The 13,813-nt window shown below is 33.8% G+C and overlaps 3 protein-coding genes across 3 annotated transcripts; 2 read left to right on the top strand and 1 right to left on the bottom strand.

The window, feature by feature from the left end:
* Nucleotides 1–1,010: 1,010 nt before the first annotated feature.
* On the bottom strand, nucleotides 1,011–3,153 carry LOC139862492 (vacuolar protein sorting-associated protein 60.2-like). Its single transcript, XM_071851100.1, has 7 exons — nucleotides 2,886–3,153; nucleotides 2,450–2,601; nucleotides 1,934–2,027; nucleotides 1,748–1,819; nucleotides 1,551–1,662; nucleotides 1,296–1,453; nucleotides 1,011–1,201 (listed from the first exon to the last, which is right to left on the bottom strand). The coding sequence occupies exons 1-7, from the start codon at nucleotides 2,952–2,954 to the stop codon at nucleotides 1,148–1,150; spliced, it is 711 nt and encodes a 236-aa protein (XP_071707201.1). The 5' UTR covers nucleotides 2,955–3,153; the 3' UTR covers nucleotides 1,011–1,147.
* Nucleotides 3,154–4,314: 1,161 nt separating this feature from the next.
* Nucleotides 4,315–8,456, top strand: LOC139862275 (uricase). Its single transcript, XM_071850851.1, has 9 exons — nucleotides 4,315–4,422; nucleotides 4,536–4,751; nucleotides 6,684–6,776; nucleotides 7,154–7,229; nucleotides 7,394–7,503; nucleotides 7,592–7,683; nucleotides 7,774–7,947; nucleotides 8,052–8,145; nucleotides 8,246–8,456. The coding sequence occupies exons 2-9, from the start codon at nucleotides 4,548–4,550 to the stop codon at nucleotides 8,327–8,329; spliced, it is 927 nt and encodes a 308-aa protein (XP_071706952.1). The 5' UTR covers nucleotides 4,315–4,422; nucleotides 4,536–4,547; the 3' UTR covers nucleotides 8,330–8,456.
* Nucleotides 8,457–9,864: 1,408 nt separating this feature from the next.
* On the top strand, nucleotides 9,865–11,379 carry LOC139863385 (uncharacterized). The gene has a single exon (XM_071852022.1). The coding sequence runs from the start codon at nucleotides 9,865–9,867 to the stop codon at nucleotides 11,377–11,379; it is 1,515 nt and encodes a 504-aa protein (XP_071708123.1).
* The last annotated feature ends 2,434 nt before the right edge of the window (nucleotides 11,380–13,813 follow it).

Genomic DNA, 13,813 nt, shown 5'->3' with positions numbered 1-13,813 from the left:
CCAATATAATTAATAGATAAAATTTGTCTTATTTATTCATAGTACTATTCAATTTTTCACTTTTTACAAACATAACCCCCTAACTTTCATTAAAATACAAATTGAACCCCATACTTTATACCTATATTATAAATTATTATTTATCTCATCACTAACACCAAAAACACCCACCACGCCCACTACTGTGCTACATTTTTTTTTTCTCCAACGATAAAAGAAGCAACTTTCTTAAAAGGAACAACCCTTCAATGCTACCAAAAGATGTCGAAAAACATTTTTTTTAAAAATAGATCAACTAACTTTAACGCTAAAAGAAGCAACTTTCACAAAAGGACCAACCCTTTATGTCGAAAAAAATTCTTTTTTACAAAATAGATTCACAAAAGGAAAGACTTTTTTTTTTAACTCGCATTCAAAACGGAGCCCCCGGCGCGAAGCGAGGGCTCCACAACTAGTTGAAGCTAAGATCAAAGATTTTTTTGGTGGATCGTAAAGTGCTCGTGTCTCATGCTAGCAAAATGGGTGTTTTCGGCTGTGTGTTTGGTCTGTTCGGACCAAGTAAACCTTGATAAAGCTCTTTCATTCGTTACAGTGTCTCCTTTTTCTCGCCGTACTTTTTGGTGAGATTATTCGCGTGGCTGACTCATTTATTCAGCTCGGGCACTTAGGTTCTCTTTTCGTCTTCACTGAAACTTCCCTTGTAAAGCACATTCAAGAATCCGTCGTTCGGATTTAGTTGCTTCGGGTGGTGTTTATTCGTAGACAAAAAAAAAAAAAGCCATACAGGTTGAATTTAATGGTCTAATAATCACCACCTTGACCAGCTTTTTACTAATTAGCAAGTCAACCAAATGAAGATAGTGATGCAGGTTGCAGTGGTAGACTTGTAGCAGTTTATGACAGTAATAAAGAGACGATAACCGTAGTAAAATTATGGTGGTTGTTTTGACAGATAAAAATGCAGAGGCAGTTGCACGAAATAAATCATCAAATACTCGGAGCCAACAAAATCAATTAAACTCACATGTATTGTGTATCCTATATGATAACAGATAAATGATATTATGCACACTATTTGTTTACACAGGTGAAAAAATAGTTGTAGCCATATCATGAAGAATAAACGAAGTAAAACAGCGGTTCCAACTTAATTACGAAGTGATGCATTAGGGACAGCAGGAAAACCAAACTCATCCACGGCCTGTACAACATACATAAATCAAACGATGTTAGGCTAAAATTAGTTTAGGAATTTATTTAATTACTGTAAAGGACAACATGTATTTCAAAGTCACCTGATTGTCAACTCTGCCAGCTGGCACTGCATGTCCACTTGGAGCTGACGGAAGGTTAAGTTCTTCATTAAGATCAGGCTCGTTATCAGGTTGAAGATATGAAGGGACACCTTCACCTTCAGTTTCCTGCCCCATGTCCGCCTCCAAAGCATCAAGTTCTACATTAACAAAGTATTCAATCATTAAAACTGATGATTTATAATAAGAGAAAGAAAAAGGTGATAATTAAAATGGGAAATTAAAATGTGTGCATACCACCCAAGAGATCATCTTCATCGATGTCGTCTGGCACACTGTAACTTCTACCAAGAGATTCTTGTATTTCATTACTAATATCCATCATGTCCATCATCTCATCTTGCAAATTCTACACAGAAATAGATTCAACGGTCCAAATTTAGTTTTAAGGAAAGTTATAATATATGGAAGAAATTAATAAAAGATATACTAACATCAATGTCTTGAATCTTAACGGTCTTCATCATTCCTTTCAACTCTTTGTTTGCTGATTTCAGAGCTGACATCTGAAAGATACAAAATTCATGAGTGTTTATCAATCGCGAATCTATTTGGCAGAGCACAATTTATGTATAACATCGAAAACCAGAAACATAAAGACTTAAAATTGCAAAACGTACTGTTTGCTGAGCATCTTTAATCCCCTCTGAAGCAAATGCAACTTGATCCAAGTTAAATGTTTGATTGTATAGCATGTCACGTTGCCCTTCATACCTACCAAATATAACAATATAAGCAAACAGATACAAACACACATGACAATAAAGGATGTATGTATATTAGGTATGAAAGTCTCTATTTATTTAAATGTTATATCTTGGTCATTAAAAGTACTCATAGTCGATCTTTTTCCATGTCTTTAAGAAAATGATATAATCTCAGCCTTCATTAGCTACATCTTTACAAATTCTATGGCATAATTGTTCCTTGTTATTCCTATTAAAGGTATCCCAGTACCCCATATATCATAAACTAATTCTCAATTTCTAGCATTTATATGTCAAAAATATATACTGATTGCCAAGCTTATCCTACAACTGTTATGTTCCTACCCTTAAAGGTACATAAACAATTTGTTAAGCATGTACAGCTATTTGAATATACGAATTAAGCAGTTGTAGTATGAAGTGACCTACATTCGTTTTTGCTTGAGAACTCTCATGGCTCGAGCCTTTACAGCTTCTTGAGCAGGACCAGGTCTTGTTTTCTTGATCTGTTCTTTATATTTTGCAAGCTCACCATCGAGCCGTTTGATCTTTTCATCCACTGTTTCACCTCTCTTATTGATCTATATAAAAATATAAAATTTAATCAGGCTGCAGGCATCCAATTCCATAATTTAGTAATAGGTACGTCAAGTATCAACACTACTGATATGATAGAAGAAGGTATGATTTGTCTCATGGCTAACACTGTGACAAGATAACTCAATTCATACGCTAATGATATCGAATACCGAACACAAACACTGATAATAATTGATAATTCCTTAATATAATAATCAGTGATGAAAATATAAAACACAATTATATAGAAAACAGAGTCGATTGAGGATATGAATACTATAAATACCCGATCGGATGCGTCATTAAGTGAAGGCGGCGGTTCTTTGTCTTTCTTAGCACCGAATACTCTCCTCATCGTTGTTTTTTGTTCAATTAAATTTTGTTGCTGATTTTCAGGGGTTTTTGAAACCCTAATTCGACAGAAGCAGAAGGAAGGAGAAGAATTAACGGGACGGATATTGTGTGGTCTGGTGGTTAGATTTTGTAAGGTGATTCGTGAGTAATTTTAATGAGGTAAAGATCGTCTTCTTGGGTGGATTTGGATTGGATTGGATTGGATTTCGTCAATGTTAATTGTAACCAACTATTAACTGATACATATACAGTCCTTGAACTTTTCGTGAACTACACATTCAGCTCTCAGTTTTTACTTTTACATTTTAAATTGGATTTTTGATTTTTTTTTTTTTTTTCAAAGGACTTCGATTTCGCTATGAATGTTTGGAATTGATTCCTGGTGTTTGGCTTAGCGTATCTAAATAACTTATCTTTTTGGTACAGTAGTAATTTTGTGAGTTCTAATTTGGTTCATAAGAAAAAGAAGTGGTGATTACTGATTATAGAAATTCATCAAATGTAAATGATAATGTTACGTTTTAAATGGTAAGCTAACTTTCAAATGTTTATAACCTATAATGAGATTATTTGAGGTATATAATATACAATGAGATTATTTGTGACTTTAAACATTGTTGTTATTGCCTTATTGGGTATAATTGTAAATATCTTTCTAAACGTGCAATCTTTATTACTTTGAAAATGACGTATTGATAGTTTGACACGCTTAAAATTGTTGTTAATTTTTTTTTTGGAAAATGTTAACGACAAATATAAAGGATATCGTTAAAATGCACAAATAACTTTTGTATGACGGTTAAGTTTGACTTTAATGTGACAGTTTATTGAATTGTATAAACTTTTTATGCATTTTAACATTTTAACGACAATTATAAGTCTATAACTGTTGTGTTAACATTGTATTTTTTTTTTTTTTCTAATTTGTTTACATGGATTTTTTTTCACTAGCTATTAATCACGTGACAACTAACTGCTTTGTGAGTCCACTAATATTAAAGTTTAATAATTTCACTCCATTGCGAACAGTGTTGTAAAAAACCCGATTACTTGCCGATTAATCCCCGGTTACTCATTTTTAAGAGCAATCCGTTCCGATTTTCCAAAATCCGTTTAATTAATAGATCAACGTCAATTGATGGGCTAAAATCGAATTTGGTAATCAAATTTGGTCAAAGTCAAATTTGATCACCATTTTAACATGATTTTAAACTAGAAAATTATAGTTTTTGAATAAAATCAACAAATTTAGACAATTATGTTAAAATTTATGTTTATATTTATGATTTTCTTAGGTATTTAAACATATAATTTTTGAAATTTAATATTTAATGCAAAAAGTACAATCTGATTAATCGTCGATTAATCTCTGAATTGCCGATTAATCCTTCCAAAATTCTGACGGATTAAGCCCAGAATAGCCAATTTTGCAACCTTGATTGCGAATACAGACAGCTAATTTCAAAGTGGTATATTCATCATCCACGGTTTTCTATTTATTAATTATTAATTATCTATTTGTAAAAACACCTCTGAATACTGATCGCTTAATAATTTCAAACCCTTTTGATTGCGAATACAGACAAGAGAGCTAATGGCAGCAGTTGATGGATTCAATTTGGAACAACAACATGGAAAACAGCGTGTTAGAGTAGGCAGAGTATGGCGATCAGATGAAGATGGCCGTCACTATTTCGTCGAATGGAACGTCAGTATAAGTCTTCTTTCTGATTGTATCAACGCTTATGTTCGTGCCGATAATTCCGATATCGTCGCTACTGATACCATGAAAAACACTGTACGTTTCTTATTTTATTTATTTATTTTGATTGATGATTAATAATTGGCATGTAATTTGATTCAATTTTGGATCTAGCTTCAGATCCAACTAGGTTTAGTTTATTGCGTGTGTTAACTGCTAAACATATCTTTATGGCTTACTATTTTTTAACAAAATATATGTTATTATAGAGAATTATACGGAGTACTAATTTAATTGTACTCGTGTTTTACATGAAATTACTCTAATCGTCGGTAAATTACACCGATTAATTGATTTAGTAGCGCAGGGTGGTCGTTTGTGGTTTTCTTGAAATTACACTATTGGTCTTTATCATTTAAGTACACTAATGATTCATGACTTACTTAAAAGTGTATGTTGATCAAGCATAGATAATATCATGAGGGTTCGGTCTATACTTAAAGGCTCTAGTTATTGAGTGACAGCTAGCGTCGATTTATTGGCGACTTGACTGACTCTAAGAGTCTAAATCAAATTTCAGGCAGGATTTAAAACCCATGGAAATTTGATTTTACCATTTTCATGACGTCTCAATTTTAATTTAATTTAATTTTTTTAAAAACTTTTTCCTACTTATTGGCCGGAGGTCCACTCGGAAGCAATCTCTCTATCCGTCGAACAGAGAGGGGATGACTTTCTCTACTTTTGAGAGTGTTTTCACTCTGGGTGGAGAAATGACTTGTCTTTATTCCCGGATAGGGGAAGGATTGTCTACATCTCACCTCCCCATACACCACTTATGTGGTATTGGGTTTTGTTGTTGTTGTTGTTGGTTCGGTCTATACTTGTCAACAAAAGAAAGGGATTTAAGGGTGTTTCGGGTTTAACTCTACAGTTCCGTGCACCGTGAATAACCTCATTGTTAGATGATGATCTCAACAAGGTGGTTAAACGTTTACCCACCATCATCGGGCCAGCCGGCGTTGATGGCTCAAAGGGGGTATTAGGATTTATGTTCAGAAGATTACTCGTAACCGTTAAGTAGAGCTTAAGAAGCTGTCAAGATTCCGATAGTGCTGGTTGATTACCAGATGATACCATAATATGTTATTATATTTCGTGATGTATGCATGCAAATGTGTGTGTGTGTGTGTGTGTGTGTGAAACATGAGAGAATGTCCAGTTTGAATGAGGGTTTGATGCATTAGTTATAGTCAAGAATCTTTGTCCCTTAGTGTCACGTAATAGGACAAAGGGAACTTGTTCTTGCCAAGTTGTACTATTTGGTCTGTAAACTTGAAAAAGTGCAAGTGATCCCCGCGTAGTCCGGCAACTGTCTGCCACAACCGTCCTGCAGATTGCCGCACGCTTGGGTGATCGTACAGTGTTGGGATCGTGTCAACCACCTATGGTGTCTTTTATTCGTTTGTGCTCTGCCTATAAACCGTACGTTATAGTCTTTGGTTCAGCTTTTTTTCCCTTGTAAGCTTAGCGCTTGTAATGCTAGTCTTCAGTAGCGCACTTGTTAGTAACGCCTAACATTATCATGAGCGCGCCCTCCTGGTGGAGCATGATGATGTGTGTGGCCCTTGATGGCATACTTACGTTTTTCGATTAATAATCTGTTGATTATACATTGTTAGGTATGTGCCAGTCACGTGTGATGCGTGCATGTGAAGCATGCGAGTATACGCATCATTATGCATGTTAATGGTAATGACAATCAACGAGCATTTTAGTAAGTCAAAGACCATTGAACGTAAATTTTTTAAGTAAGCCATGGACAATCGGTCTAATCTTCAAAAGATAAAGGACGATAAATATAATTTCACCACATGAATGATCAATGTAATTTCTAAAATATAAGAACGATTGATGTAATTTCATATAAAACCACAAGGACGATCGGTATAATTACTCTTTATTATAGTAAAATCATTTTAATATACATATGAATTTACGTTTATGAATTTTTCAATTATGTTGCAGGTATATGTGAAGGCAAAGGAGTGTTCACAAATTGTGTCTGTGGAGGAATTTGCAATTATACTTGCAAAGCATTTTACATCATTTTATCAACAGGTTAATTGATAATTGATTGATTCTTGTTTTAGTAAACAGTAACATGTGGTCTTTGATGCCTAGCTATACTAATTATATTGCAAACTAGATTATCTAATTACTATATTTGAGCCCTAAATTTTAGAGATCCTTTATGTTGTAATTTATTTATTTGTAATGCATGAGCATTCCGAAGCACAAGATACAAAAAAGGGTTATGTCTTAAGAGAGTCAGAGATTGACCATGCGATAGTTCTAGATAAAAAAAAAAAAAAAAAAAAAAAAAAAAAAAAAAAAAAAAAAAAACTAGATACAAAGTAGTACTAACATGTTTTTACATTGCACAAAACGAAGCTTATCCTCTAATCAGCCACCCATTATTTTGTTTTGTTTTGTAGGTTACAACTGCAATCATCAAGATAACCGAAAAGCCGTGGGAGCGTATCAGCATAGATGGTCAACCCCATAATCATGGTTAGACATCACCATACTTTACATATTCAAGTTATATACTTCAACAATACCCCCTATTCCATATTTACTTCCCATTAATATATAATCATTTGTTAAAAATATAGTCAGGCTCATAAATTTTATACAATAGCTGTGAAGAAATCTGACAATTTGTATTTTGAAAGGTTTTAAACTTGGATCTGAGAAACATACAACTGAAGTAATTTTAAACAAAAATGGCGCCTTGATAGTGACTTCCGGTGTCGAGGGATTGGCATTGTTGAAGACAACACAAGTAGCGTACTTCCTCCCTTGAACGTTATCTGTTTATGTAGCACTTTATTTCTGCTAAAGGGTAATTACGTAAATTGTCTAATTAACAGTCGGGTTTCGAGGGTTTCATAAGGGACCAAAATACAATACTCCCCGAAACACGAGAGAGGATGCTTGCTACCGAGGTATCTGCATCATGGAGGTAATTTTTTAATACATCATAGGTGTAACAAAGATGTTTCTGTTCATTATATCTTTTTTTATGTCAATAATTAATAATTAATGGTTTCAGATACTATTTTGAATCTCTATCGAGCATTAGCAATCAGTCAATTGGGTTCACCGAAAAATACCTCGATGTCAAGAAGACTTTAGTCAACACTTTCTTTGGTCCTCCTAAAGAGGGTGTGTTCAGCCCTTCTGTACAGGCTACTCTTTATTATATGGCAAAAGCTGTACTTGGCAGGTCTATATTTTCCCACAATTTATAATATTTGTATATAAATAATAATTATATATATGAAGGTTCATAGTTCACTGTTCGTACTTTGGACTTGCATATAATTTCAGGTTTCCAGATATATCAAAGATCCAATTGAAAATGCCCAACATCCATTTTCTGCCGGTAAATTTATCAAGCAAAACCAATCCACTAATTGTGAAGGTATTATTGTATTTTCTCTAAAGATGTACATGTGTGTATATACATTATACAGATTATTTTCGTGCTTATGTGTAATCTGTTGGTTGATGCATTTCGACAGTTTGAAGATGATGTGTACTTGCCAACAGATGAACCACATGGATCAATTGAAGCAAGCTTAAGCCGAATTCAGTCCAAAATGTAATTATTTGATGGTTCGTGTTTCGTACTCTTATCTAATCTTAGTAAGATGATGCTGTTTTAAAGAATGATGTGTAAATTAAGTGCACTTATGCTCTGTTAAATTCTAATAATCAAATTTGAACATTTACCGTCCCTTTGTCGCCATTCTTTCTCGTGTCTTTTTGAGATACTGGTCATGATTGGTTTACATGAGTTGTTTAATACGTTTACACTAGACGTTATAAAACAAAATCAACTGAACTAATTTACCAAAAAAATGAAGAAACAAAGTTTTGTTTCTTATTTTTTATCAACTGTTTGTAACTATCACTTTATGTTCTACTTATACTATTAATATCTGCAAAAAATAATGTAATCTGGTGCTTGTGTTTTCGCTTAACCTATATGCTATATGAATGAAAGGGTCATTCTTTTATAGTACTGTGATTATACAAAATTGCAGACTTTGTACTTTATCTCTATATAATCTACACACATTCACTGAAACTCACAATAAGCAGATATAGATTCAGTTTAAAAATAAAAGTCCAAACTTTTGTCACAAACACTTTATGAACTCAACAATCTCAATTTTCAAGCCCTATTTTCTGCTCTCAATTGTTGTTATCTTCATTGCAATTTCTATCATATACATCACACCACAAACAAAGAATCCCCTAAAAACAACCATCTCACCACTTATTATCCAAATCCGATGTGAAACTGGAACGAGAAAATGAAAACTGCAACGCGAAACGTGAAATTAAAAACTGAAACGCGAAACTGGGAACTGAAAATGGGTCTCGATCCAACCCTACACTACCCAAAACATTTAAGATGAAAGATAGGTCTCAACGTAACCATACCCAACCCGTTTAACCTTTTAAATGCTGACCCGTTTTAACCCATGACTCATTTCGTCTCAGAACCATTTAATGTTAGACCCAACCCATGTTTTTCAAGTATAGAAATAAAGGTGTAACGTGTAGCCTTCATCATATTTGCATTAGTGTTCATAATGGTTGTGGGGAAAAATGGAGTGCTAGATCTCACAAAGTGGTTGAAACGTAAAGAGAGGTAGAGAAAATGGTGGAGGGAGTTTAAGTGTGATTTAATTAGATATTAATTCTTATTAACTCTGAGAAAGTGATGTTTTATAAGGAAGTATGTGTCCAGTTCGGTACCCTAAAATGTGGTGACAAATATTTTAATGATTATACCATAATCAAAACATTCAAAGGTCAGGATTAGTTCTTGTAATTCTGCAAATAGTTATATTAATATCTTCAAAAAGGAAAAGAAAATGGACAATTTAATGATTAAATTGTGATTGTAAATAAAAAAATTAACACCATCACCTATATCACCTATGAAGACTTTAAATACAATAATAATGGAGGTGGTGGAACATGAACATCTATTTTGCCTTATAGATACGTTAGTTACCCATAAAATGATAATGAAACTGCTGACTGTGTACTTGGTATCTCTATATATATGCAGATATAGACTCAATCTAAGAATAATAAAAATCTAAACTTTCGTCACAAACACATTATGAAGTCCAATAATAGCCAAAACCCAACTCCAGCAATCTCAATTTTCAAACTCTTTTTTATGCTCACAATTTTAGTCACCTTCCTTGCCATTTCAATCACATATCTCATCCCACAAACAGATTACATCAAAATCGAACACCTAAATACAACAACCAACACACCACTCAATTCTCAGATTTCAAGAATTTTCGGATTCAATCACTCAATTTCAGACCCTACTCAATTTTCAAACTCTACACAATTTTTGAACTTTACACAACCTGCACTGTCAAAGCCTTATGTGGGTCCTCATCAGTGCGTATTATGGATGGCTCCTTTCATTTCTGGTGGTGGGTATTGCTCTGAAGCTTGGTCTTATATTTTAGCTCTTAATCGGTACAATCAAGATGCCAACTTTACAATAAGTATTGATCAACATGGTGATAATGAAAATCTTTATTTTTGGGAGGGCTTGCCTACCTATATGAAAACTTTAGCTTTTGAGCTTTATGAAACTAAATGCAAGTTAGAAGAAACAATTGTGATTCTTCATAGTGAGCCTGGTGCTTGGAACCAACCATTGTTTCAAACAACACCTGGCCCGCCATTTAACACTAGGTTTACTATTGGTCGAACAATGTTTGAAACAGATCGAGTGACTACCGAGCATGTGAAACAGTGTAACGCTATGGATATGGTGTGGGTTCCTACTGAATTTCATGTAGATTCATTTGTAAAAAGTGGAGTTGATCCATCTAAAGTTGTGAAAGTTGTGCAGGCTATAGATACTGAGTTTTTTGATCCGAATAAGTATAAACCATTAAAGCTTGCATCTTTAGGGAATTTGGTACTTGGGTCAGGCTTAACGGGGGTGGATACGCAAAACCCGTTTGTTTTCTTGAGTGTTTTCAAGTGGGAGTACAGAAAAGGTTGGGATGTGTTGTTACAATCATATCTTAGAGAATTTGATTCTTTGGACAAAGTAAACTTATACATATTAACTCATCCTTACCATTCTGGTAGCAATTTTGGTAATAAGATAGTGGAATTTGTTGAGGATTTTGGGTTGGAAAAACCAATTAATGGTTGGCCTGCAGTTTATGTAATTGATTCTCACATTGCACAAGCTGACCTTCCAAAACTTTATAAAGCAGCTGATGCGTTTGTTTTGCCATCGAGAGGTGAAGGGTGGGGCCGACCAATTGTTGAAGCAATGGCTGTGGCCTTGCCTGTTATAGCAACAAATTGGTCAGGACCAACGGAGTATTTGACTGAGAAAAACAGCTACCCGCTGCCCGTTGATAGAATGAGTGAAGTTATTGATGGACCATTTAAAGGGCATCTATGGGCAGAACCTTCTGTTGATAAACTAAGTTTCTTAATGAGACATGTGCTTAGCAATCAAGAAGAAGCTAAGAGTAAAGGAAAGAAAGCGCGTGACGATATGATTGATAAATACTCTCCAAAGATTGTTGCGAAAGTTGTTTCTGATCAGATACATCAGATTATTAACAAGAGATACCTTTCAAATTGATTATTTTATGAGAGTTTTGCTAACGCGTGTTCATATGGCATAAGTAAAGTTGTATTCAATGAACTTATATATCGTTAAAATAATTAATATTAATACATGAATACAAAAGACATGAATTAACGGCTTGTGAGTAAAAAAGTCCAGGGGACTGAGCTAAAGAATTTTATTGCAGATGGCTTGTGAGTTTTTCTTTGTTGGCGGTTTCGAGCTTTGTTGGTTTAGGGTTGCTTGTTGCGGTAGATGGCTTGTAATCTTCCTTGTGTGGGTTTGATTGCGAGCCCTCTTTTCGCCTTTTGGTAGAGGGTAGTAGTGTTTGTTGCTTTGGTTTGTTGTTTAGTTTCGTCTGGTTGTGTCGTTTCGTTTGGTTGTTTTCTCTTTTTAGGTTGTTTCGTTTTGTGGTTGCGATGTTGCAGCTTTGTTGGTTCGTCTTGTTAGCTCTCGTTTTTGTGTTTGTGTTGTTTGCATTTTGATAAAGTTTTTATTTTTTCGCAATAGAAACTCATTGAATCAACGTGTATTAAATGAAAATGTTAATATTTTAGGAGTTTCCGATATCATTAATTGCACTTTAGCATAAGCATCACTTGTAACACACATCATCCTTGTGTACAATGTTGCACCTCACGGGAGTCGAACTCTTGACCTTTCACTAAGAAATATAGGTCACTACCACATGAGCTACAATTAAGTCACTGTTTGTAACTATCACTTATGATCTATTCATCTTTTTTTGTTTGCAGATAACAATGTAATACTCCGTATGATATTTGAATGAAACGATTATTCTTTGTATATGATTAATATGATATATGAATGAAACGGTCATTCTTTTAATGTAAGATAATAAAATTATGGAATTTTCCAAATATGATCTTATAAGCTATGTTTAAGAAAGTAATGTATGTCTGTAAGTAATGTTTGTAAAGTAGTACTATAGTTATTAAGAGTGGTTATTAACAATTTACAGATAAAGAAAGTTAAACGTAAGGCAAAGAAGGATAAGGTTTTGTTTGTACTTCGGGATGAAGAGGAAGTGGACCATTCGGATGACAATCAAGAGGTTTACGTTCAAGGATTGGCGGATTGTGCTCCGGGTACAACGTGTTTAAGATGGGGTATTGAAGTATTGGCGATCTTAGATTACGTCTGTGGTGTTGAAGTGGATCAGAACGTTGATTTTTCCAGATCTAGAGAATGAGGTTTGCTCCCTCCTATCGTGTCGGGTATTAGGATTGGTAGTTCTTCGACGAAGGTTTCATCTTATGAGATTAAAAATAGGGCGGACAAGTTATTTAATCGATTGAAGGTGGATGGTGTGGTTTTTAAGCCGATCATAAATACTTGAAAAAGTAAAGAGGTTGTCGGGTAGTTTGTGAACGGTTTGTTGTTTTTTATGTTGTTTGTCATTTATTAGTTAGATTTGGATTATTGTATTGGTTCTTGTTTTTTACCGTGTTCCGAGATCAGTTTAGTGATCTGGTTGTTCAAGGCTCAGACTTAATTAGTTTTTGCTCTTTGGTTAGTGATAGGCTTGGTTTACTGTTTTCGAGTCTTGCTGTGTAAATTCGTCCTTTTTCCCTCATTTAACGGACCTATTTAACGGAAGTTAGATAGAGGGATGTTGATTGCAAATTTTTAATAAATAAAGGATTCTAAAAGAAGAAGAAAAAAAACCTGAGACTGTGTTAGCTATATATTGGGTATAATAGAAGGGACTAACGTAGCAACAAATTCTTTGATGAAAAGAATGTGTTTTAATGATATTGTTATTTTAGAAAAAAAAAGAAAAAAATCCCAAAATTATTTATACTGTGTTATAATAATAATAATAATATAGATATGGATAGTCAATTTTGGTGTATACATATAGTCAATTTTGGTACACAAAGTATGTATTTTTATATTGAGATTTTAGGCTATAAATACTCATGAATGCAAGCATTAAACTTGTACCATTTCTCACACTTACAAAGTGTTTCTTTCTTTCTCTCCATTATCATCTTTGTTCTTACACTTCATTATTAGTATTCTTAATCAAGAATCAAATCACTAAAGGTAGTTATAAGCCTACTGAATTATAACATCAAGAATCAAACCACTAAAGGTAGTTATAAGCCTACTGAATTATAACACGTTATCAGCACGATAATCTTAATACTAAATATGGTTGGCTCTGCCACCAAAATGATATATGGTCGGTTATACCACCAAAATGATATATGGTCGGTTATACCACCAAAATGATATATGGTCGGTTATACCACCAGAATGATATAGGTCGGTTATACCACCTGAAAAAATATATGGTCGACACTGTCGCCAAATTTTCATTTATGTTTACTAATATTTATATTTTTGTTATATAACATTTATTTATGATTACTTACACATGGTCGACACTGTCACCTACTTATCATTTATGTTATATTAAATT

This window comes from Rutidosis leptorrhynchoides, chromosome 8 (assembly GCF_046630445.1).
Source record: "Rutidosis leptorrhynchoides isolate AG116_Rl617_1_P2 chromosome 8, CSIRO_AGI_Rlap_v1, whole genome shotgun sequence".
In the NCBI taxonomy this organism is placed as follows: Eukaryota; Viridiplantae; Streptophyta; class Magnoliopsida; order Asterales; family Asteraceae; genus Rutidosis; species Rutidosis leptorrhynchoides.
This window is presented reverse-complemented; position numbering and strand designations above follow the sequence as displayed.